Here is a 26,485-nt window from a genome sequence, read left to right as displayed (position 1 = left end):
TAAAGTCCAGCAACTCTTTTCACAAAAAATCTTATGATTAAAATTGATCGTAATTTATACTGAAATGTGTATGACTTATGAGTATTTCTACTCTTAAGATCTTTTGTGAAAAGAGCGGCAGGGTCCTCTAACAGTAAATTAAGACCCTTAAATTCCATGATTAAATCATTTTGTCATGATTTTTTTTTCACAACTACTTACTGTGTGACATGTTTAAAGAATGTGGCATGATATCTTGTAAATGGGTGTTTCTATCAATGTTAATCAACTTCTGTGTAGGATCACAAATTGACTAATTCTCAAGTTGTTATGGATGTTTTAATTTTTATTTCATAATTTGTATCTCTCTGGCTTTTTCCTATAACAGCATTTCAAAAATATTAACCAGCAGATTTTTATATAAAAGAACACACATATTCTTAGCAGTTCGGTTTATATCACACCACCTACACAGAGATGCGAGTTCTCATTTCAGTAAGAAACAAACTGTACTAACTATTCAGGTTTAAATGATGAACTTCTCAAAAGGAACATAAAGTATCTTTAATTTCCTATAAAATTCTAGTCTGAAAAACTTTTCAATTGTCATGATTTTCATGATATATCAAACTTTGTAAAAATATGTTGTTGACATTCAATACTTGTCTTAAAGTTATATGAAAACCTCTCACGCTTTTGTTTATTTTTTTTTGTTGTTGTTGTTGGATTGCTGTCACAATTACAATTTTCATTTTTTAATTTACATAGATAACATGTTTTAACAAAACCCTCTTTGAAGTTCAGTTTTTATTCTGTCATATTAATAGTACTGAAGTACTTACTGGACCATGAAGCAGGAATTTTACAATACTGTTGGTGACCTCTGTCTGAGAGCTGAGATACAACAGTCCATGATGGGTATGTAGAAATAACTGCAACAGATTTATAATGGAGGACAAAATTATAGGATGGTTCCCTGTAACAGGTGAAGAAATAAGAACCAGTAGACTCTGTAGCAGGTGACATTTGTTTGCATAGTGATACAGATTAGGATACGGATCACTAATTGGCTGAGCTACTTCAAACATGGTCTTCCCTGGCAATCCTCTCTTTGGCTGGGACTGAAACAAAACAAAAACACTATTTCAACATCTAATGTGAACATCAATGTTTGAAATTTATCCTTTAAAATACAGAAACTTTATTGATGAATTTGCTAAAGATAACCTTTCCCCAATCTTAAACAAAGATAAATGGGGAATGTGTCCATGGCTTGCATATCATATAAAGTTATAAAGGGACATAACTAAAGAACGGTAAAAGTGACGCTACCCAAATTTGTACTTGATCTGAGTTTTGTGATAATAAGTATTGTGTATAAGTTTCATATCATTTGGTTGAGGCAAACTTAAGTTAAAGAACGGAAAAGAAAAATTCAGCAACTTTTCCATTTCTAAAGGGGCATAACTCTAGAACAGTAAAAGTGAAACCAACGAAATTCAAACTTGATCTGTATTTTGTGGTAATAAGCATTGTGTATAAGTTTCATAACATTTGGTTGAGGTTAACTTAAGTTAGAGAAAGGAAATGAAAAATTCAGCAATTTTTCCATTTGTAAAGGGGCATAACTCTAGAAAGGTTAATGTGACACCACCAAAAATCAAACTTGATCTGTTTTGTGTTAATAAGCATTATGTATAAGTTTCATAACATTTGGTTGAGGCAAACTTAAGTTAGAGAACAGAAACCAACTTTGGGACATACGGACGGACAAGGGTAAAACTTAATGCCCCCTCCACTATGGCGGGGCATAAAAAATCATGTGAAATGATAGTTTTGAAGTTGTAGCCTATCGATATTCATTCAAGTGTAAAGTAATTGTGTTGCCAGCTTACATGTCACTTATTCTGAATGTGGTGAAACAGAATAGAATTTTCTAATGTCTGTATGTCTGTTGACACTTATACTTACAATTAAATGTGGTGCTATAGAGAAGACTTTAGTAATGTCAGCCATGGTTTTGATTATCTGTTGATAGTCCTCATTACTTAGGTTGTCATCTTTGCTGATATCAATATTTATAACCCTATTATATGAAAAAAAAGAAATAAATTTTACATAAATTTATAAAATTTACAATATCGCTGTTTTACTAATTGTTCAGTTTATTGGCTAAGTACTGTTCCACTTGTTTTTACTTAAAGAAGGCACACAGTTTCTCAATGAACCACTAGTAGATTTCACATTTAAATATAATGTTCTTATATGGTTGAATTCCAAAGACAGTGATACATTTAATGATTCTAAATTCCTTTCTGAGGGTGTGTTAGATTAAATTTCATGCACAAGTTTTATGTTTTTGAAATAACCTCAATCAGGTATTATCCAGACAAAAAAAAAAATAGACCAGAATTCACAAAATATTCATTTACATTAATTTGTGGTTCATCTTTAACTGTGAAATCCACAAAAATTGGTATCCTATAATGATAATGAATCCACAGTACTGAACAGCCTCTAATATTAAGATTTATATATTTACCTTTCAGTGAATGCTGATAATCTGCTCATAATTTCATAATAATGGACTTTTTTTATGATTGCTGTTAAGGCTACCAAGACTCTCACAACCTAAGATAAATAATTGTAATAAAATATATGTTTGCTACTATTATTATATAGCTTGCAGTGAAGAACAAATAATAAACAGAATTTTTTGTGATGATAGTAAAAAAATTACCATAACAATAAGGCAGCACAAATTTAGAAGGAAACAGTCTATATTATATTCCCCCCTTACATTTCACAAGATTTGATGTAATAAACAATTTAGGTACTCTGCAAATTCAAAGAAAGAAAAGATGCATCTCTACAAACAATATTAATCATCATGCTGTCATCAGGGGTGTACAGAATTTTCAACACAGGTGTAAAATTCCGTACACCCCTGATTACACCAAGATAACTTATTTATTTATCATTAAGTGTCCCTTAACTCATTTTTACCCTGGGCAAATATTTTCACCTACCTTCTTAGCAGACGTAAATGAATAAAGTTATGGCCCCTTTTCTAACTATGTAAGCAAAAACAATGCAGAAAAAAAAACTAAATTATTACTGTGATGTGTTAACTTTTTAATATAAAAATGAATATATTATACATATTATTGTTTATAATCATGGAAATTTATGTAAATGCATCATTTTATATTGCTGCATGTAGTTAAATATTACTTTTTTTAGTCCTAGTGTAAATAGTTTAGCTGAGGTGGGTTGTTATTTACACCCAGGAAATTAACCAATCAGATTGCAAGATTCTTGCTTCAAAAGAAATAATTCTAATGATTCACACATGGACTAGACTCATTAATGAATAACTGGAGATGTTCAGTCACTAGTTTACACATAAATCTGCACAATATCCTTTTATTTTTCTCTTTAGTCTGATTACTGGCAATAAAAAAAGTTTGAACAGTTCTCTCATTTCATATAACCTTTGATACCAATACAATGTATAACGTCACAATACCCAAATTGCACCTATTTAGCAAAAATAGCAGCTAAAATCTTACAAGTTTTCCTGGAGACTTAACCACATGTATTTTTATGATTTGAAACTATGCAAGTCTATCAACATAGGTAAATATATTTAAATATACACAAAACATTCACAGTATATATCAACAGATGAAGTGTTCACTGGAAAAAGTAACATGTACGGAAACGTCGCCATGCAACATCCACAAAAAGTCATCTTTTAGAAATTAGTAAATAAAATATGTTACAAGTATCCATTTCTTTAAAAATGAATAGTAAGCATGGACTAATGTCCAATTGTTCTTAATTTTTGAAGAAATAATACAAAAGATCTGTTATTTGGCTTTTAAGGATGTGAATTTCAGCATGGATGCAATTTGGGTACTCCTCATTACAGAATCATAAATCGTTTGGAGGTCTGTTCAAACCCATTTTTCTATGATTAAATACGGATTCAAAATTAAATTGGTGGAACCCTATAGTAAATAATGATACATCTACAAAATAAACACAGAATGGAAACTTTTCTCTAGATCATAAATAAACGTAGGTGAAAAAACTGTCAAAATAGGTGCAATTTGGGTACCCTCACGTTACAGGTTTTGGTTCATGTTGAATGCATATGGAACATGAATGTCCATTTCACCATACCTTTGCCTTAGAAAAGACTAAATGTTTAATACAAGTGTACACCTTCCAACTTTTCAAAATCTCCATGGGGGATTTTAAGAGCAAGAGGACTAATGCTACTCTTATATTGTTATAGGTGTTTTTAATCTACTACTATATTCTTTGAATGAGTATAAAATTGAGAATGGAAATGGGGAATGTGTCAAAGAGACAACAACCCGACCATAGAACAGACAACAGCAGAAGGTCACCAACAGGTCTTCAATGCAGCGAGAAATTCCCGCACCCGGAGGCGTCCTTCAGCTGGCCCCTAAACAAATATATATACTAGTTCAGTGATAATGAACGCCATACTAAACTCCAAATTGTACACAAGAAACTAAAATTAAAAATAATACAAGACTAACAAAGGCTAGAGGCTCCTGACTTGGGACAGGCGCAAAAATGCGGCGGGGTTAAACATGTTTATGAGATCTCAACCCTCCCCCTATACCTCTAGCCAATGTAGAAAAGTAAACGCATAACAATACGCACATTAAAATTCAGTTCAAGAGAAGTCCGAGTCTTATGTCAGAAGATGTAACCATAGAAAATAAACAAAATGACAATAATACATAAATAACAACAGACTACTAGCAGTTAACTGACATGCCAGCTCCAGACTTCAGTTAAACTGATTGAAAGATTATGTCTTCATCATATGAATATCAGGCACAATCCTTCCCGTTAGGGGTTTAGTATCATACCATCATAACATATATGAGAAGAACATAACCCGTGTCATGCCAACAACTGGTTTTTAAATAAATGTGTTTAGTGCCGATGCAAAGACCCTATAAGTGAATCAATATTAATGCCAAAATATGCAATCTTTAATGACCTGACAACAGTATCGTAACTATATCCCTTCTTAATAAGTCTATTTAAAGGTTTTGTTAGCTTCATAGGTGAATACTGACATTTTTGTGCTTTATAAAGAATATTTCCATAAAAATTGGATGTGAAATACCTGAACGTATAAGAAGTCTGCATGTTGAGCTATATTTACGAATGATGTCCTTATACCGATGATAAAATTTAGTAAATGTTTTGCCTAGTTTGTGATATCGAAAACCCTGGTGTAATAAATTTTCAGTAATACATAAATTTCTCTCGTTAAAATCTAAAACATTGTTACATACACGAGCGAATCGTACAAGTTGAGATATATAAACACCGTAAGATGGTGACAAGGGAACGTCACCATCTAAAAATGGATAATTAACGATAGGAAATGAAAAATCATCTCTTTTATCATATATTTTAGTATTAAGCTTTCCGTTAATGATATAGATATCAAGATCAAGGAAAGGGCAGTGGTCATTGTTAGTATTAGCTTTATTTAAAGTAAGTTCAACATGCATGTACTTAAGGTAGATTGGATGTCTTCCACCATCTTGGGTTGTAAAATTGCAGGAAACAATCAGTCTAGATCATTAATGGAATGGGCAAATTTCGAGTAAGAATGTAATTCATTTGTAAAACTTTTCAAATAAATGAAGAAAATTGTGTTTTTTTATATTTTAACGACTGTTTCTTGTTTGACTCAATTTTGTTCAACTTTGCCATTTAAGGGGAGATAATGTCAGCCATGGTTTTGATTATCTGTTGATAGTCCTCATTACTTAGGTTGTCATCTTTGCTGACATCAATATTTATCACCCTATTATATGAAAAAAAAAAGAAATAAATTTTATAGGATGAAAAAAAAGAGATAAAGTTACTTTTATGAAGGAATGTGTTATGAATTTAGCTATTTTGTTTTGTAGCAAGAAAACTAGTCACGCAACGGACCCCATCTTTTCTTTTTATTTTCTGAAAGCACTCTATAAGAGTTATCTTCTCATATTTCATCTTTGAATTGTATGGTTTAGTTTTCTTTTTATCACACAAAATAGGAGTTTCCATACATAACCTTTACAAAATCTGACAATTTTGCACAACCTGCAGCTTGAAAAGAAGCCCAGTGACCCATACTTTTTATTATATTTTTGAAAAAAGCATGATGTAAAGTACATTTTGGCAAATTATTAAAAAAAAATCTATGGATTTGAATTTAGACCTCCTATTTACCTTAAATATCCTTTTAACTCATTTGAGTGCCTGTTTTGAGGTGTTCAGATTATATAATAAAGAATTCCAAGATTCAGGTCAACACCTCTATTGGGGAAAATCCCCCATAAATCATGAAGGTTGGCAGTCTGCATGTGAAATTCTTACAAAAAAAAATATTCACTACTTTAATAAAAGATTAAAATATAACTAGAAATTGAGATAGTGTTTGTATATGGAATCAACTTAAAAATTTCAAGTTTCAGAAATAAAGTTTATTATAATGCATTTTCTATGAAAAAAAATTGTTTCTGTCATCCCAAATTCTCTTTGTGTTTTCACTAGACAATTTAAGAATAGTAGATTCCCATGCATTTAATGGATTAACTGCAGTATAAGCTCCAATCCTCTAATATTCATGACCACCATCCTTTCAGTCAATCCCCCATCCTTCAAAAAGTGTCAGGTAAAACGCTGAGAATATTTATTAAAACAAAAACAAAATTAAATAACTGAAGTTTTATATTTTGTAACAGTTACAATAGTACATGTATATACCTGTTTTGTCTGCATTATATTTATGATTCTTTGGTAGCAAGTTTCTTGACCTGTGTTGTCTTGGAGACTATGTTTCCCTAGTAACCAGTCCATACCACAAGACAGCCTTGTTGATTGGTCGAGAGCTTGAACAATTTGTAGTTTGACAGAAAATGATGTATATTGATCTGTGAAAATGTCTAACAGCTTATGTTGTACATCTCTGGACTGAAAACAAGGAGGAGGAAATGTATTTAATTTCATGTACAACGAAAAATATTGCCCTGTATTTTTAAACACCATATTTTCACTATGGACCTCTAATTCCTATTTGGATTAATCAAACCAGACTTTTCATTCAACGTCAGCCACTAATTGATAGAAAATTTACTCCCGAAAAAATAATTATACTGAAAAGTTAATAAGCATTGTTATGAAATGCATAAAGTATATTGTGAATACCAATATCCATTAAAAGGAATCAAGTATACATTATTTAGTAATGCTATAAAACAACAAACCAGAACATTTGTAGCTACAGCTTCATCACAACTACAGAGACTGGCAGCCACTCGGATCCCCATTTTTAAATGACGCACTTTATAAGCTGCATCAGGCTGGCTGATAACCTGCTCTAGGTTCAGACCCTCTAATGTCCATTCTGTCAATGTATCTAAGATATCTTAAATAGAAAAAAACAACATCTTTATTACAAAACGAACAATTTAACTGTTTCATCCAAAATATTTCATTTGTAATAATACATGGCTGTATGTGTACTTTATCAGTAGAAATTGTGAAATTTGAAAATAAAACAAACTAATATCTTTATGAATGTGTCAGAAGGAAGTAATCTATAGGTCAAAATAGACAATCTTCTACTGAAACTTAAGATACTTCCATGGAAAAGATAGAATCACCTGTAAAAATCAATCTTCAATTTTTTATATTCCATAGACAAGACAAAATTTCAAGCCTTTAAATTATATATTGATATTATATGTTATCTTAAAAATGTATAGAGAGAGATAAAACTACAATAGATTAGGAAAGCTGTATAGTATTTGGTAAAATGTAGTTATAACATAAGGTTTTAATTGTATTGTTTAAGGCTTTTCAATTAAAACATAAATGATACCAAGGGAAGGAAAAAAAATGGCAGAAACAAGCTTAATAGGCATTTTCAGAAATTCTCTTACATTTCAGTGTTTTCTTTTACACCAATCCATAGTAGAGATTTAGAAATGCTTTCCTGTGTCTCATGTACGGTTTTATGCAATGATCCTTACCTTTTCTGTTATCCTTGTATAAAAGGTAAAACAGTCCTTTAGGTAACAGACCAGGGACACTCTCCATCGATTCAATCCATCTGTAAAATGATTGATCATTAAATTTTAAGATATATAACAATAGAGTGAGAAATTAGAACATATTGCCCTTCACTGAAAAGAGAAAAATATTTTTGACATCCTAGAAAATAAAAAAATAAAATTTCTATGATCTTGCAGCCATAAGTGTGAGCTCTCGAATTATTATTTATATATAATTGGTATTCCTGGTTTTCTGTAATAATTCTATTAAATATAATACAGTTACTACAATATATCTTACTTAGCATGGTGATCGGCATCAGTAAACTGTTCAATAAAAGTCAGTAATGTAACAGCTTCTTCAGGTTTTTCTCTGTGTTTAATCAAAACTTGTTTCTCCTGTTCAAATTTTGTTTGAGAAATATCAGGAAATGTCTGTAAAATGAAAACAATAAAAATGTTTATTTTAAATGGCTACAGTTCTTGAGTTTTTGTTGGTCTCTTTTCCTTTCTGATATTTATAATTAAGTCTAATAATGCTATCAAAATACTGTAAATTCAGAAATTAATGAGAGTTTTTATTAATGCAAATAATGTGACTTGGTGAATATTGCAATAACAAGAACTTGCATTCTGATATCTGTTACATATATCTGTATGCAGCTTTTCCTGAAATGGTAATAATCAATCTTGAATTTTGGTTGGTCATTTCAAAATTGCAATATTAAATCTTACAATAATTACTTTTAAGTCATCAATAAACCAGTAAAGAGATCAACAACTGATTGAGATACCATTATTCTATAAAAACGTAACAAGGTGATATAGCTCCTCCCACTGTTAGATATAAAGTATAACATGTACTCTTACAGTGGGGTATGAACTATATGGTACAAGACTAAACCATATGATTTAATAAAACCAAAAAAACATGTCACACATTTTCATTTTCCTTGTCAAAATGATACACATTTCCTCTATCTAAATACCTTTTTTCCTATGAAAAAAATGTATAGAAAAATAAACTGATTTAATTCACCAAAGCATCCAGGAAGATATTCATAGACTTACAGTAAGAGGAGTCACTTCAGCTCTAAACGGATTATAATTCCCAATATCATATGTCCAAGAATCATCTGTTAATTCATCTGTAATCTCATACATATCTATACCCTGTAATAACATTGACAATACTATATCTAATGTAAACTTTTTCATATCTAATAGTGTAAACAAATTCTACTTTCACTTTCATTTTTGGGCAATTCCCTACTCTATTAATAGATTTATCATTTTTTGAAAGTACCATTCTTGTTTAGTTTATATTTTGTTGTACAAAAACATAAAATTTAAAACTGATTTTTTTTTATATAGGACAGCCAGTGACAGAATAAAGGTTATGTAAACATTACTTCAATGAAACTCCTTGAGAACAAAGCTTGCTGTCTCAGAAATTAATTAGACATTTGAAATTACATCAATGAAGGATGAAACCTCACTATTTATCATATGACTATACTGCATAATGAATTTAATTAGACACAGTACAATAGGCATGTTTTACTTCTTTTCTCATTAAATACACCTTCTTAACACTGTCATCAAAACAAACTTTCATCCTTTATAGGTTTAACCATTTGAATTGGTAATTTTACATAAAATCTATTCAAAATTTAATGGGATTGACTTGATGTGAAAGTAAATAGACCTGTGTTAGTGTTGCAGAATGTTACTATAGAAACAAATGGTCACTTACAGCAAGTTCTGATGGTTCCATCATGTCTTCATCTGACGAAATATTTTCATAATTATCATCCTGAAAGAAAAATACACTTCTAAACAAACTTAAACTTTGTGTAAACTTTAGTCTATTTTATGTGATAAAAGACAAATGTTTGAATTTAAAGAGACAAAGAAATCATGTGAGTAGTATATATAATTGAAATTTTATATTTCTGTTCATTGTTTGTAGGTAATTAATTACATTGGTCCTGTAGGTCTGTTCAGGGCTTAAAGACATATGCTTTACTCAACATTGAATTTTCTGTAACTTACCAAATGAAGAGTATATGAGTTACTTGTAATTCACGATCTGATGAGTTTGAATTATCTGTAACTTACCAATTGAAGATTACAGGAATTACCTTTAATTCACCATCTGAAGAGTATATGTAATACCTGTAATTCACTATTTGATGTGTATTTGAAATACCTGTATTTCAAGATCTGATGAGTGTTAAAATTACCTGAAATTCTCCATATGAAGAGTATATGAAATACCTGTACTTCACCAGCTGATGAGTATACTAATTACTTGTAATACATCATCTGATGACTTTATTATTTAACTGCAATTCTCCATCAGATAAGTGTATTAATTAACTATAATTCACCATCTGATGAGCATATGTATTACCCTGTAATTCACCATCTGATGAGTATACTAATAACCTGTAATTCACAATCTCATGAGTATACTAATATCATGTAATTTGCCATCTAATGAGTAAACTAATTACCTGTAATTCACCATCTGATGAGTATACTAATTACCTGTAATTAACAATCTGATGAGTTTGTATTACTTGTCATTCACCATCAGATGAACATACAAATTACCTGTAATTCACCATCTGAAGAGTATTTTAATTACCCGTAATTCACAACCTGATGAGTGTATGGATTACCTGTAATTCACCATCTGATGAGTTAACTAATTACCTATAATTCACCATCTGATGAGTATACTAATTACCTGAAATTCACCATCTGATGAGTATACTAATTACCTGTAATTCTCCATCAGAAGTCTCAAACATTCCTCCCTGGTCAGGGGTCAGTGGTTCTAAATATTCCTGTTCCCCATCATCCATAATGTCTCCTAAAATGGTAATATTTATTCCTTAATTACTCCTAAAATGGTGATATTTATTCCTAAATTACTCCTAAAATGGTGATATTTATTCCCAAATTACTCCTAAATTGGCGATATTTATTCCTAAATTACTCCTAAAATGGTGATAATTATTCCTAAATTACTCCTTAAATGGTAATATTTATTCCTAAATTACTGCTCAAATTTTAATGAAAGTAATTAAAGACATATGAACTAAATTAAAAAAATCACTGTTAAAAATTTTGACATTCAGGCAACCATACATCATAAATCATTAAACTTTAGCAAGACACTCTTAATATTTGACTTTCGAACAATTTATTATTGGTGTTACAAGATGGGAAGGTCCCTGTTCAAACACTCTGATTGGTTCTGACATCATTTACCAGGACAGTGTGAATGAGCAGTGCTATTTACTAGGTTCTTAGTTAATATCATGAAATGGTGCATATTCCACTACCAATACTTTAAAAAATAAAATGCTCCGCTGGGGCGCAGCTTGATACGACCGCAGAGGTCAAACCCTGAACAGTTGGGGCAAGTATGGACACAACATTCAAGCTTGATACAGCACTGAATTTGGATTGTAATTAAATATTTGACACAGCATAGGTTTCTGACACAGAATGAAAGTGGTCTAAGAACTTATAATTTTTTAATTTACCTATTCATATATGTGATGGACTGTGAAATTTTGGTCAGGAGATTAGGACTCAGATCAGGAGGTTTTTAATCGACATAAATTTTGTCGTAAATGTAACCGTGTGCTGTAAAAATGGTCTTTTAAAGTGTGTTTTCTTCAACTTTCCATCCAATTTATTATGTTTATAGTACCCTTGTACTTATAAAGTTTCTCCATCTTTATATTTTACATGTTCAATCTAACATTTTTTTTTTTTCAGTATGTTCTTTAAATTTTTTACTTCATATTCTATAAAACATTTATTGCAACCAGAACATTTGTTTAACTATCTGCAAATAGCTTTTGTTTGCATACTCAGAAAATCATTCTACCTGTGAAACAAGGGTCATAGTTATTATATAAATTTCAATTTAAGCCTTGAAAGGAAGTATAGAATCCTCAAATAATTTTCAAATTATTATTTTTTTATTTGTCCTAAGACATTTAAAATCATTTATTTACCATCCTTTTATGATTATTTGTTCAATTTATATTTTATTTATATTCTTTTAAAAATTTTCATTATTAAAAGGAAAGTAACTTAAAACAGGATAAATCAAGGGAAGTAACCCAATAAATACACAGTTTTTGTTACACAACGGCAGTTAGCCTGAGGTAAAAAATCGTTGATTACCAGTATGTTTGACACCCAAGCTGACAAGTGAAGCCATATAATTATGCATGTTAATTGATTTACAGGTAAAATATAACTTCAGGTAATGTGAGTTACACCAGATGCCTGAGATGATATGTTGGGCAGAAATTTTTCATTCATGAAAAATTTCATACACGGGATTATAATTTTCCTCTTCAACCGGAGGTCGGGAGGAGACTCCTGAAAACAGGATTATTGTACTCCTGTCGGGAGGTTCACATGTATGCGATTCAAACCATATCATTATTATTTGCTTTTATATATAAATCAGAAATAACCAATTTAAAATGGAAAATTTTAAAGAAAAAAAAGAAAAAAAAAATCCCCCCCCCAAATTTTTGAACCCCCTTATGATTCATCGCCCCCACACTCAATCCCAGCTTTCCCTTTGTGGTATGGTACCTTGCAGTACAATTTTAGAGAGATCCATTCACTTGAACACAAGTTATTGTCTGGAAACTAGAAAAATGCTTGTTTTTTTGTCCCTTTTTGGCCCCTAATTCCTAAACGTTTAGGGCAATTACCCCCAAACTCCAACCCAGCTTTCCCTTTGTGATATGGAACCTTGCAGTACAATTTCATAAAGATCCATACACTAACACACAAGTTATTGTCCTGAAACTAGAAAAATGCTTGTTTTTTGCCCCTTTTTGGCCCCTAATTCCCCAAATTTGGAGGAAATTACCCCCAAAAATCAATCCCAGTATTCCCTTTGTGATATGGAATCTTGTGATACAATGTCAGAGAGATCCATACACTAACACACAAGTTATTGTCATGAAACTAGAAAAATACTTGTTTTTTGCCCCTTTTTGGCCCCTAATTCCTAAAATTTGGAGGCAATTACCCCCAAAATCAATCCCAGCATTCCCTTTGTGATATGGAACCTTGTGGTACAATGTCAGAGAGATCCATATACTTACACACAAGTTATGTCTGGAAGTCACAAAAATGCTTATTTTTGGCCCCTTTTTGGCCCCTAATTCCTTAACTGTTAGTACCATAACCCCCAAAATCAATCCCCACCTTCCTTTTGTGGTATTGAACCTTATGGTAAAATTTCATTGAGATCCATTCACTTAAACTAAAGTTAGAGTGCGAAAACTAATGTGTATTCGGACGACGACGCCGGACGACGACGACGACGCCAACGACGCCAACGTCATACCAATATACGACCACAAAAATTTTTTTGCGGTCGTATAAAAATGTCATTGACACATATTTGAAAATTTTAAGATTGACTTTATATTCCTGAATACCTGTAGTCAGATTTGAAAACAAGAAGCCAGGATCCTAAATGGCTTATTCTGCAAAACTGCACCTTCATTGCTGAAGAAAGTATAAAACTTCAGATGAATCAATGAGTAATGTTTGTGATGTCATAAAAGCTCCTACTTCAATTTTGCATTAAATTGAAACAATGAATTACTTCCTGTTCAAAATGTCAGATGCAATAATTTTGCCCTCATGGAAATCTTAATAAGGAGTTCTACCTTAGGAAAATTTTCAATGAAGCTTAGAGCAGTTACTCGAACAAGCTCATTGAATCATGATGAATCAGATAAATAATAGACATATTATATCCCTTAGTAGGCATTTTAAATATGAATTTTCCTTCATAAAGTGTAGTATCTTTATGTGCAGTTTAATTGAAATCCATGAGACTGTTAAACAAAGATGGAATTGCATGTTCTGCCAAAAGAAATTGAGCCGTCTGAAATGACTGAAAATCCTTTGTTATACCACTTTATTTTTTTTAGAAAATGGTCTTTAATGCAAGAGGTCAACAGGGTCACTAAACAAAGTCAGGATACAACCATTGTATTTTTTAGATGAATTCTCAACACCATCACAGATATATGCATGGACTTTTTGTTATTTGGATATACATCTTAGTATGTTATAATAAATCAAATATGAGAATTTGAGACAAGTTGGTGAACATGAATTTGACAGCCAATGTCACTTTATATAGGTACATAATTTGATATCTTTTTGTCTGGCATAACAAGCCTATCTAATATAATACAGACCTGCATTATGTTCCTCTTCTGGTGGCATTATGGGAAATTCTCTCATAGGTGGAGGCTGTATGATACCAATAGGTACTGGTGCATCTCTTAGCTGATGGATAACTGTTGGTACCTGAACCGGTGGTTCCTCAAATGATTCTGACCTTGACCTCTGGGGTGATGGTGAAGGTGACCTTGGATGAGCTGGCTCTGGTGACCTTACAGGTGTCATGTTTGGTGTAAGTGACCTCTGCCTCCTTGGTGATCTTCGAGGTGACCTTGATGGTGTCCTTCTAGGTGATCTTGTACGTCGTGGTGACACAGATCGTCTAGGAGTCCTTGATCTAGCAGGGGATCTTGAATATGATCTAGATCTTGACCTAGAATGTGACCTTGACAATGATTTTCTTGCAGGACTTCTATTCCAATCTCTCTCACTATAATCCCTGGATTTTTCATTTTCTCTCTTCCTAAATCTTTCCCAAGCTTCCTTTTTTCTTCTCTCTTTTTCCCTTTCTCTGCTGCTATCTCTTACATCACGATCATGTGAGTTCTCACGGGATCGTTCATATTCCTCTTTCTTTCTATAATCATAAGAATCCCTAGACCTATCATCATATCTATCAAAGTCTCTGTCACGTCTATCATCTTTGAAGTCTCTTTGAGAACCACTGCCTTCGCTATGACCCATTAACTTTGGACTTTGTATAAATTCCTGTAATATATCTCTATGCTGTGGTGGATGACGATCCTCTGGACCTCTGTATCCTTCTCCGGCAGTCTGCCCTGCAGGTGATATCATCTGTCTCTGTGAAGCTGAACCAGTTTGAGGGGGAGGATGTGACAACTGTACCATGGCCTGTTGTTTTTTCTGTAAGTTGACTTGTTCTTGTATATAGTCCAGTGGATGTTGTGCTGGAGGAGGTTTGGCACCTGGACGAGTTGTCTCCCATTCTTGTAGTGGTATTTCTCCTGACACTGCACTTCTCGGTTCAACAGCTATTAACATAAGAAGAAGAAATCAAATACAGTAGGTCTCAGTGAGAATGTAATTTGGTGTCTAAGAGATGACCATGATAAATCTTTTTAATAATTTAGAAAAAAAAAATGCTTTTTGTCTTTTCCTGCACAAACAATTGTAAAAAGCTATTGTCTCATATTTGTTTCATTCATTTTACCAGGCTCATGCTATTGGGTGACATGGCCAATCAAGTAGACTTCTTTTCCTTCACTTTGCTTTTTCAAATATTGTTTTGAATTTACAGCTATATCCCATTTTTGATATAAAGAAATTTAGAATAGAGAATATTTATATAAAGAAATGAGACTGATGCTGTAGGCTGATCTTATAGGACTTTCTTGAAACTCACTTCGGAAAGACTGAATCTGATTTTAAAATTAATATTGAATACAAGTTATTTCTCTTGTTGGAAAGTATACTGTTACAAATACTGACTTGCTGCAATGCAAAGCAAGAGTGAGAAATAGATAGAAAACTATGTGTAACTTTCACAGACAAACATTTCCAGCTTTATAATGGAGTTTGAGTACAAATTTGTTGGAAGCAAAAATGTAAAGCAAAATATTGTCCCCCAAGACAATATTTCATGACTTTGTATTGTGAAATTTTGTCCCCATCTATGAAATAATGTCCAGAAAAGGACAAATTTCCATGATATGAAATTTTGTCCATATTGACATTATTTCATAGATAGTATGAAATTTTGTCTTGTTAAAGGGAGGTTATCTAAGGTTATATATTGTGTATATCGAGACAATATTTCATTGATGGATTGTCATGAAATTTTGACTCATGAAAGGGAGGTTATAAACATTAATATTTTGGATAATGATACCATTAAAGTGTTTATTTGATTGATAATAACTAACAAACCTGCATTCTTAATTTACTATGAGGATTAGACCTGAGCTTTGGTGGTGGTGGAAGGGGTGGGGATGCATGGTCAGCATGCTTTACAATTATCAGTACTCCAAACTTACCTTGAAGTTTAGCCCTGGGCTGTGGTGGTGGTGGAGGGGCTGGGGATGCATGGTGATCCTGTTTTACAATAGTCAGTTTTCCATACTTACTCTGAGGTTTAGCACTGGGCTGTGGTGGCGGTGGAGGGGCTGGGGATGCATGGTGATCCTGTTTTACAATAGTCAGTTTTCCATACTTACTCTGAGGTTTAGCCCTGGGTTGTGGTGGTGGTGGAGGGGGTGGGGATGAATGATGATCCTGTTTTACAATGGTCAGTTCTCCATAGATAGCTACAGTAATAGTATTGTACCATCCCTTTAAAATCAGCCCATCAGTTGGTACCTACAATACACAATTATTAACATTTTAACATTATTTACTATTATATACACTTTTTAAAAATAAGGAGCTGTGGTATGATTTCCAATGAGACAACTTTCCATCAGAGCCCAAATGTTGTAGATGTAAGAACTACTTCAGAATATAAACATTTACTTTAAGTGCTGTATTCAAACTCAACTTGTTTATCAATAATTATTACAAAATAAAATTAACTTTTGTCCATAACCTAAAACTACTAACACAGAAATTATGACTGTCTAGTTTTGCAGTCAAAGCAAATAAAACAGTAATTTGACCATCGCTCATTTTGCTGCATATAAATTAGAGTGGAAATCTCTGTTCAAGTACTTCCTAAACTTAACTAATTAGAAAACTTTAAATTCAACAATACAATTACTTCAAATTCAGTAGAGCATGATTCAAAATCATACTTTGTAATTTTAGAGATTTGTATACATGTATGGCACATCAAAATAGCATCTGACAGTATTTTATCATCTTAGGAATCATTTTAACTTTCAACTTCAAAGGATAAATTTGAAATTAAGTTTTCTTATGTATTGTATTTCAAATTTGTCTTTCCAGCTAAAAATAAAACTAATCTTTAACATAACTAATGCAAAAATGGCCACTCTCGTTTACAAGTTCATGCTTTTCCAATGAGAAATTTTTATAGAAATGTCCTGGCATAAAAAAGATGTAGTGTATATCATACAACCCTAAGCAATATCTAAGTCTCAACAAATATACATAAAGTGTATGGTACTTACCTCACTGTCAGTCTTTAGTTGGATATTTACATTTTCTTTGTATTCCAGTCTTATTATGAAAATAGAAACAATAAACTGTTATCACAGAGATATGTCTCGCCTTTTTGTAATTTTGATAATGCAAATGTTGAAATTAAAATAGCAATACTTTAACATGTAGGTTATGCAAATATTCAAAGTCAATGAACCATGACTAAAGGTACATGTATGGCTAAACAATCTCCATGGAAATGAGATGTGCCAATGCTAATTCAACTGCATACCAAATACCATTGACTTATCATAAGTCGTTCCCTTTAAACAAACCTAAACACAAACATTAACTTGTAAACTATGACAAGTTTCAAAGTCAATGAACCATGATGAGGGGGTGTGGCTATATAATCTCCATGGAAACGAGACTTGCAAATGGCAATAAATTTGCACACCAAATATCATTGATTTAACATTAGCGGTTCATCTTAAACTGATCTAATCACAAGCTAATATATGTAAACTAAGCAAAAGTTTCAAAGTCAATAGACCAAGACTGAGGGGGCGGGGCCAAATATTCTCCATGGAAATGAGATATGCTTATAAAACTGCATACCAATTAACATTGGCCTACCACTAATGGTTCCCCTTGAACTGACCTAATCACAAACTAATACATGTAAACTCAGCAAAAATTTCAAAGTCAATAGACCATGACTGAGGGGGCGGAGCCAAATAATCTCCATGGAAATGAGATATGCCAATGCTTATACAATTGCATACCAAATATCATTGACCTTAAACTAGTGGTTCCCCATAAACTGACCTAATCACAAACTAATACATGTAAACTAAGCAAAAGTTTCAAAGTCAATAATCTCCATGGAAATGAGATATGCCAATGCTTATACAATTGCATACCAAATATCATTGACCTTAAACTAGTGGTTCCCCATAAACTGACCTAATCACAAACTAATACATGTAAACCAAGCAAAAGTTTCAAAGTCAATAGACCATGACTGAGGGGGCAGGGTCAAATAATCTCCATGGAAATGAGATGTGCCAATGCTAATACAACTGCACACCAAATATCATTGACTTACCACCAGTGGTTCACCATAAACTAGACTGAATCACAAACTAATACATTGTTGATGCAGCCGGAAACTGCATACCTATGTCTCGCTTTTTGACTTTGTCAAGGCAAGACAAAAATCTAGCTTTTATTCTGTTCTGTTTAATTTAAAACCCATAAATATAAAATATATATCTACAAATCCAGTATTATGTTTCTAGATACATTTTCAAAATCTCTAAATGTGAGTTCTCCCTCTAGGGCAAATCTCTTACAGTTTTGCCACGAATTTGTTTCACATTGTTTTTCATATTCTATCTCACTTTAAATCAATTCATCCCAGAATACCATTGGCACATATGGCAAATATCTGATCTGCAATAAATTGGTTCAGTGTTACCACAACTCTATATTCCCTGTTGCATGTAAACCAAATTTTCACACACAATGTGTCACTGGGAATTCACAAAGTAAAATATTACTTGAAAATGGTGATGTATTAAAATGCTAGTGAAAAAGGGTGTTTTTGTCATTTTAAATTTTCTCGTCTGAAAATAAAATGGTAATGCATGCATTGAATTTACCCTTAAAATTCTCCCAATATGATTTTTTTCAATTTAAGACAATATTTAGAAATATCAAAAAAGTTTTTAAGTAATACCAGCAAAGTCATGAAAGTGTAACTGCAATCATGCTATGAATATGGTCATGCAAAGTAACATTTTTATTTCGTCTTAAAAATAGTTAAAATATTAGCTAACTTACACTCCAAGACTCTCAAATGTAGCTGCATTAGGTTTACTCAGGTTGTTGACAAACAGTTCTAATTTGAACACAGATGGATTAGTAGCCCTGAAATAAACAAAGAAAAATTAATAAAAAATGGAGAAGAATTACTTTAGCATGTTTAGGAGCTTTCCAGCATTTCAATGAATTTCAAAATTGAAGCTTTTCCTAGATCTATATACACATATAGATGTACTGGACCTGATTATGTCATGTCACAATTGTTAGTTAGTGTTTAATGCCACTTTAAACAGTGGCATTTGTTTGTTTGTCTTATTCACACATCGTTGTCAATATAATGGAATTTGATGTGACTGTCATACAAGTGAGAGGTTTAGCGTTATAAAACCAGGTTCAATCCACCATTTTCTACATAAGAAAATGCCTGTACCAAGTCAGGAATATGACAGTTGTTGTCCATTCGTTTGATGTGTTTGTGCTTTTGATTTTGCCATTTGATTAGGGACTCTCTGTTTTGAATTTTCCTCGGAGTTCAGTATATTTGTAATTTAACTTTTTTCAGCAACATTGGCTATATCATTTTGACAGGTTTTTATTGGCGGAGAAAGCTGAAGTTCCTGGAGAGAAGATCGAACCATCCAACATCTGCAGAAAAATTGGCAATCCTTGTTGATCATGTGTTTAATATGATTAGAGTAGAACATAGCTACTCCTCAGCAGGATTTGAAGTCTCAACATTTAAATTTGACAGGCTAATGATCAATGTTAATGAACTACATTTCAACATAATGATAACCTTTCACTTATTTGCAATTTCTTGCGACAAACATTGTAAATCTAGATTGTGCTGATTATGAATGTTTTGTGCTTTTATTCCCACTTTACACACTTTATTGTACTGTAGTGTATTTTCACTGTTTTTATTTGAGTGTATAAAGACCATGATATGCGAGATGTAAAGCTGTTTTTGGTACATGGTCAACAAACACTGAACATTGTGGTACCTGTTATAATATAAAATCTTGTTGTATTCAAGAGCAAGTATATAAGTCCCTAGTAAGAAGATCACTGCTCTGTTTGGGATCCATACTTACAACAAGACATAGATAGCATTGAAAAAGTTCAAAGGAGGGCTGCGCGCCTTGTTACCAACAAATACAGAAACACCTCAAGCGTTGGTAACATGTTACAACATCTTGAATGGCGCAGCCTCTCTGACAGAAGAAAAGACTCAAGATTGGTAATGCTTTATAAAATTGAACACGAAAAGGTTGCAATACCTAATAAAATGCTTCGCTGGGCGCAGCTTGATACGACCGCAGAGGTCGAACCCTGAACAGTTGGGGCAAGTATGGACACAACATTCAAGCTTGATACAGCTCTGAATTTGGATTGTGATTAAATATTTGACACAGCATAGGTTTCTGACACAGAAAGAATGTGGTCTAAGAACTTCAATTTTTTTAATTTACCTATTATGGTCCAATGTCAAAAATCAAAATACATGGTTAGATTCAGCATATCAAAGAACCCCATATATTCAATTTTTGTTGAAATCAAACAAAGTTTAATTTTGGACCCCAACTTGGACAAACTTGAAAACTGGTCCCATAATCAAAAATCTAAACACATGTTTAGATTCAGCATATCAAAGTACCCCAAGAATTCAATTTTTGTTAAAATCAAACTAAGTTTAATTTTGGACCCTTTTGACCTTAATGTAGACCAATTTAAAAAACAGGACCCAAAATTAAAAATCTAAATACACGGTTAGATTTGGCATATCAAAGAACCCCAATAATTCAATTTTTGATGAAATCAAACAAAGTTTAATTTTGGACCCTTTTGACCTCAATATGAACCAATTTGATAGCGGGCCCACAAAATAAAAAACCTAAATACATGGTAAGATTCAGCATATCAAAGAACCCCATATATTCAATTTTTGTTGAAATCAAACAAAGTTAAATTTTGGACCCCAATTTGGACCAACTTGAAAACTGGGCCAAAAATCTAAAATCTAAATACATGTTTAGATTCAGCATATCAAAGAACCCCATATATTCAATTTTTGTTGAAATCAAACAAAGTTTAATTTTGGACCCCAACTTGGACCAACTTGAAAACTGGTCCCATAATCAAAAATCTAAACACATGTTTAGATTCAGCATATCAAAGAACCCCAAAAATTCATTTTTTTTTAAAATCAAACTAAGTTTAATTTTGGACCCTTTGGACCTTAATGTAGACCAATTTAAAAAACGGGACCCAAAATTAAAAATCTAAATACACGGTTAGATTTGGCATATCAAAGAACCCCAATAATTCAATTTTTGATGAAATCAAACAAAGTTTAATTTTGGACCCTTTTGACCTCAATATGAACCAATTTGATAGCGGGCCCACAAATAAAAAATCTAAATACATGGTAAGATTCAGCATATCAAAGAACCCCATATATTCAATTTTTGTCGAAATCAAACAAAGTTTAATTTTGGACCCCAATTTGGACCAACTTGAAAACTGGGCCAAAATTCTAAAATCTAAATACATGTTTAGATTCAGCATATCAAAGAACCCCATATATTCAATTTTTGTTGAAATCAAACAAAGTTTAATTTTGGACCCCAACTTGGACCAACTTGAAAACTGGGCCCATAATCAAAAATCTAAACACATGTTTAGATTCAGCATATCAAAGAACCCCAAGAATTCAATTTTTGTTAAAATCAAACTAAGTTTAATTTTGGACCCTTTGGACCTTAATGTAGACCAATTTAAAAACAGGACCCAAAATTAAAAATCTAAATACACGGTTAGATTTGGCATATCAAAGAACCCCAATAATTCAATTTTTTATGAAATCAAACGAAGTTTAATTTTGGACCCTTTTGACCTCAATATGAACCAATTTGATAGGGGGTCCACAAATAAAAAATCTAAATACATGGTTAGATTCAGCATATCAAAGAACCCCATATATTAAATTTTTGTTGAAATCAAACAAAGTTTAATTTTGGACCCCAATTTGGACCAACTTGATAACGGGGCCCAAAAATCAAAAATCTAAATACATGGTTAGATTCAGCATATCAAAGAACCCCATATATTCAATTTTTGTTGAAAATCAAACAAAGTTTAATTTTGGACCCCGATTTGGACCAACTTGAAAACTGGGCCCATAATCAAAAATCTAAATACATGTTTAGATTCAGCATATCAAAGTACCCTAAAAATTCAATTTTTGTTAAAATCAAACTAAGTTTAATTTTGAACCCTTTTGACCTTAATGTAGACCAATTTGAAAACGGAACCAAAAATTAAGAATCTAAATACACGGTTAGATTCGGCATATCAAAGAACCCCAATAATTCAATTTTTGATGAAATCAAACAAAGTTAAATTTTGGACCCTTTGGACCTCAATGTGGACCAATTTAAAAACGGGGCCCAAAATCCAAAAACTTAATACACCGTTAGATTCAGCATATTAAAGAACCCCAAGAATTCAAGAATAAAACCCCATTGAAATTGATCAAGAAATAAGCAATTTATACGAAGTATCTTCTTTTGCACAATACTGTGCAATTGAATATTTCTTGCTATTGTGCAATACTGTACAATTGACAATTTCTTGCTATTGCGCAATATTGTGCTATTGGATATTTCTTGCTATTGCGCAATACTGTGCAATTGAAGATTTCTTGCTATTGTGCAATACTGTGCAATTGAAGATTTCTTGCAATTGTGCAATACTGTGCAATTGAAAATTTCTTGCTATTGCACAATACTTATTATATAATAATTTACACATCCTGTTTGGTGTGTATCTCCTACCATATTATTATTATTTGCTTTTAAATATTAATCAGAAATAACCAACTTAAAATGGAAAATTTTAAAAGAAAAAAAAAAGGAAAAAAAGAAAAAAAAAGAAAAAAAAAAATCCCCCCCCCAAATTTTTTGAACCCCCTTATGATTTATCACCCCCAAACTCAATCCCAGCCTTCCCTTTGTGGTATGGTACCTTGCAGTACAATTTCAGAGAGATCCATACACTTGAACACAAGTTATTGTCTGGAAACTAGAAAAATGCTTATTTTTGGCCCCTTTTTGGCCCCCAATTCCTAAACGTTTCGGGCAATTACCCCCAAACTCAATTCCAGCTTTCCCTTTGTGATATGGAACCTTGTAGTACAATTTCAGAAATATCCAAACACTTACACACAAGTTATTGTCATGAAACTAGAAAAATGCTTGTTTTTTGCCCCTTTTTTGGCCCCTAATTCCTAAAATTTTGAGGCAATTACCCCCAAAATCAATTACAGCCTTCCCTTTGTGATATGGAACCTTGTGGTACAATGTCAGAGAGATCCATACACTTACACACAAGTTATTGTCTGGAAGTTACAAAAATGCTTATTTTTGGCCCCTTTTTGGCCCCTAATTCCTTAACTGTTGGTACCATAACCCCCAAAATCAATCCCCACCTTCCTTTCGTGGTATTGAACCTTATGGTAAAATTTCATGGAGATCCATTCACTTAAACTAAAGTTAGAGTGCGAAAACCAATGTGTCTTCGGACGACGCCGGACGACGCCAGACGACGACGACGACGACGCCGCCAACGTCATACCAATATACGACCAAAAAATTTTCAATTTTTGCGGTCGTATAAAAATAATAAACTAATCCCACAAAAAAGACAAACAAGACATTCAAATTCGAACAGCTTCCAAATTCCATCCTGCAAAACACAGTACAGAAAAGAATCTGATTTTCCAAGAACTATTACCGACTGGAACAAACTACCGGACAACATTGTAAATTGCACTTCAGTAGACTCTTTCAAATCTTCAATTTCAAAGCATCAATATTAACTCAACTATTACATCATACTTAATTATACAAAGCATTTTTTTTTAATTTTTTTTCGTATTTTTTAAAGATTGTATACATGTATATATCAATCTATGTCTTGTTGTAAGTTTCCTCCTGTGACATAATCTTCAATTTGTTGAAGGCGGTCACTATATGGTAGAATAGAATAGAATAGAAGATTTGAAGTATTTCTTTTACTTATAATTTGAGAGTATATATGTATCTAATCATCATGATCATTGTTCCTTTATCTTTTACTTGATGTAGCTTACCCTAGCCTAACCCCTCCTGGTACATCTGCTTCTACTTTAGTTTGCAGTGGTATAACTCTGATTTCCTGAATAATAACTGGCCGTGGAAACTGTACCAAGTCTAAATTTAGCTCCTGTGAACAGAATTAATGAAAGTACATAAAAAGTCTTGTGTAGCAAAGTGTAGTATTAGCAGGCCAATATGTGTAAGCACTGACTATGGATGAAAATATATAATTTGATTTGGTAATGAGTTGCTCCCATAAAAAAGTCACACGTACACAACACAAATTGTGTAGCAGCAAAACTTTTATGAAATGGCTAAATCCCGTGTTTATTAAAATGTAAAATATGCTATATATTTATATTTCATGTAAAACTATGTTTCTTTCAAAACATATTGTTGCTTCATTTCTGGTTGGATTCTAATCAACTTGATACCAATAGAAGCCGAATTTTCACATGTTGATTTGCTTATTTGGTTATATATTTATTGTGAAGCTTTCTCATTTTCTGGAAATATAAACACAAAGTATAAATTTTTGTCTGGAGATTTGCTATATATTTCAAGCATATGACATTATCATTGTAAAAAATCGTCATACATGATCACATCAGTAGAAAGCAAAAACAACTGTAGACAAAATAAACAAATATACTCCTGACAATTCTGGATTTTTCAACACATGGTTTGTAAAAATTCTAAACCATAAATGCCTTCAAAATATTTTTGTTTTAATGTGTTATAATATCATGTATATGAAATAGATAGAAAAAATGTTAGGTGAAATACTTATTGCATAACAATGTAGGTACGTAATTTCATTAAAAAAAAGTCTTATGGAACAATATATATACACTGACAAGCTTCACAAGGGTGGTAAACATTCAAATTGGTGTAAATTTGTGTAACCTGAACCAAAGTCACAATTCCTTATGTTTAAACATAGGAAAAATCTGTAGCTCTATGATCTGCAAATACAAAAAAAAATTCCAAGACGTACCATACAGTAAGAGAAAATTATTGGTCGACAACATTTAATCACAAAAGGGACTGTTGAACACGCAAAGTAATATGCATATAAGCTGGGCTTTGTAAAATTATTCTAAAATGCTTAAATGGGATGATGCTTGGACACCAATCCAGCAATCCGACCAAATAGGATAAAATTCAATAATTTGATCCAGTTACATTTAAAAAAAATTAAAAAAAATTAATAACACACGTTAAATACAACTATTCTTTGTTGCATTTAATAGATTTATACACAAAAGACAGCTATGTCACTGTGTGTGTTTGAGATTGCAAATACTGCATTCAGTTTTAATCATATACCTCAGCGCTTTCGTGAGAAAAGGTGTCAAAAAATAACAACTCGGGTTCCTGCCCGGTGTCAGCCATTTTTATGTAAATAAGAAATTTAAAACGAAGATGGATCGGTACAGTAAATCCGGAACTAGACATGTATGCTTTTGCTGACGTCCCCTTATTTACATATAAAAAGTTAAAAGGAATATGCTACAAATAACTAATATTTAAAAACAAGATCATTCAAATCGCTATCTGCTAATTTTAAAAAATATTTCTTTGGAAATTTATTTGTTCACGATCCGGCATTCAAATTTTATGAAGAAAACTTTCCATTATGCAGACACCATATTATGGAATTTTTACCATCTTGTACAAAAAGTGTGGAAACTATTAATACTTTTAAAGACAGGTATACAGCATACAATTAATACATACTATCGAACAAGAAAATCAATGAATCAGCTTCATGATTTCCGGCACAAACTGTATATAATCTGGGGCTAATACATTTATCTATTAGTCCCAGATATAATAAAGTGTAGTTTTGTAATGGTAAGTATTTTATTTAAGTTGGGTTTTCGTTGTTTACAATCAACATAAAAACATGAAGAAGAAGAAAAAGAAGTAAATATTAATTGAGAATTATTGTTTGAGAGTCTTGGGGAAGATTAGCGTAAGTGTTGCTAATCGTGCTACCCCCAATCTAATTAAAATTAAATCTCCGCACTTGCTCCTCGTTGTTTATATGTCGCGCGTGGGAGCTCCCACGCGCGACATATAAACAACGAGGAGCAAGTGCGGAGATTTAATTTTAATTAG

At 32.2% G+C, this 26,485-nt stretch overlaps 1 protein-coding gene across 2 annotated transcripts in view; it reads right to left on the bottom strand.

The window, feature by feature from the left end:
* LOC127700606 (protein virilizer homolog) overlaps positions 1 to 25,756 on the bottom strand; it is a 58,748-nt gene extending 32,992 nt beyond the window's left edge. For both annotated transcript variants that reach the window (XM_052204155.1, XM_052204156.1), the window contains exons 1-16: positions 25,691 to 25,756; positions 24,376 to 24,488; positions 19,242 to 19,328; positions 17,426 to 17,474; positions 16,514 to 16,655; positions 14,354 to 15,331; positions 10,874 to 10,965; positions 9,841 to 9,900; positions 9,156 to 9,257; positions 8,386 to 8,519; positions 8,064 to 8,143; positions 7,296 to 7,456; positions 6,796 to 7,002; positions 2,522 to 2,610; positions 1,951 to 2,065; positions 822 to 1,100 (exon numbers count right to left, since the gene is read on the bottom strand). In XM_052204155.1, the coding sequence (XP_052060115.1) occupies positions 822 to 1,100; positions 1,951 to 2,065; positions 2,522 to 2,610; positions 6,796 to 7,002; positions 7,296 to 7,456; positions 8,064 to 8,143; positions 8,386 to 8,519; positions 9,156 to 9,257; positions 9,841 to 9,900; positions 10,874 to 10,965; positions 14,354 to 15,331; positions 16,514 to 16,655; positions 17,426 to 17,474; positions 19,242 to 19,328; positions 24,376 to 24,488; positions 25,691 to 25,756 (2,754 nt within the window). The remainder of the gene's footprint in view (positions 1 to 821; positions 1,101 to 1,950; positions 2,066 to 2,521; positions 2,611 to 6,795; positions 7,003 to 7,295; positions 7,457 to 8,063; positions 8,144 to 8,385; positions 8,520 to 9,155; positions 9,258 to 9,840; positions 9,901 to 10,873; positions 10,966 to 14,353; positions 15,332 to 16,513; positions 16,656 to 17,425; positions 17,475 to 19,241; positions 19,329 to 24,375; positions 24,489 to 25,690) is intronic.
* Positions 25,757 to 26,485: the final 729 nt, after the last annotated feature.

This window comes from Mytilus californianus, unplaced genomic scaffold (assembly GCF_021869535.1).
Source record: "Mytilus californianus isolate M0D057914Y unplaced genomic scaffold, xbMytCali1.0.p SCAF_5, whole genome shotgun sequence".
Lineage (NCBI taxonomy): Eukaryota > Metazoa > Mollusca > Bivalvia > Mytilida > Mytilidae > Mytilus > Mytilus californianus.
Note: the sequence above shows the minus strand (reverse complement) of the source record. Positions and strands in the feature narration are given on the sequence as shown.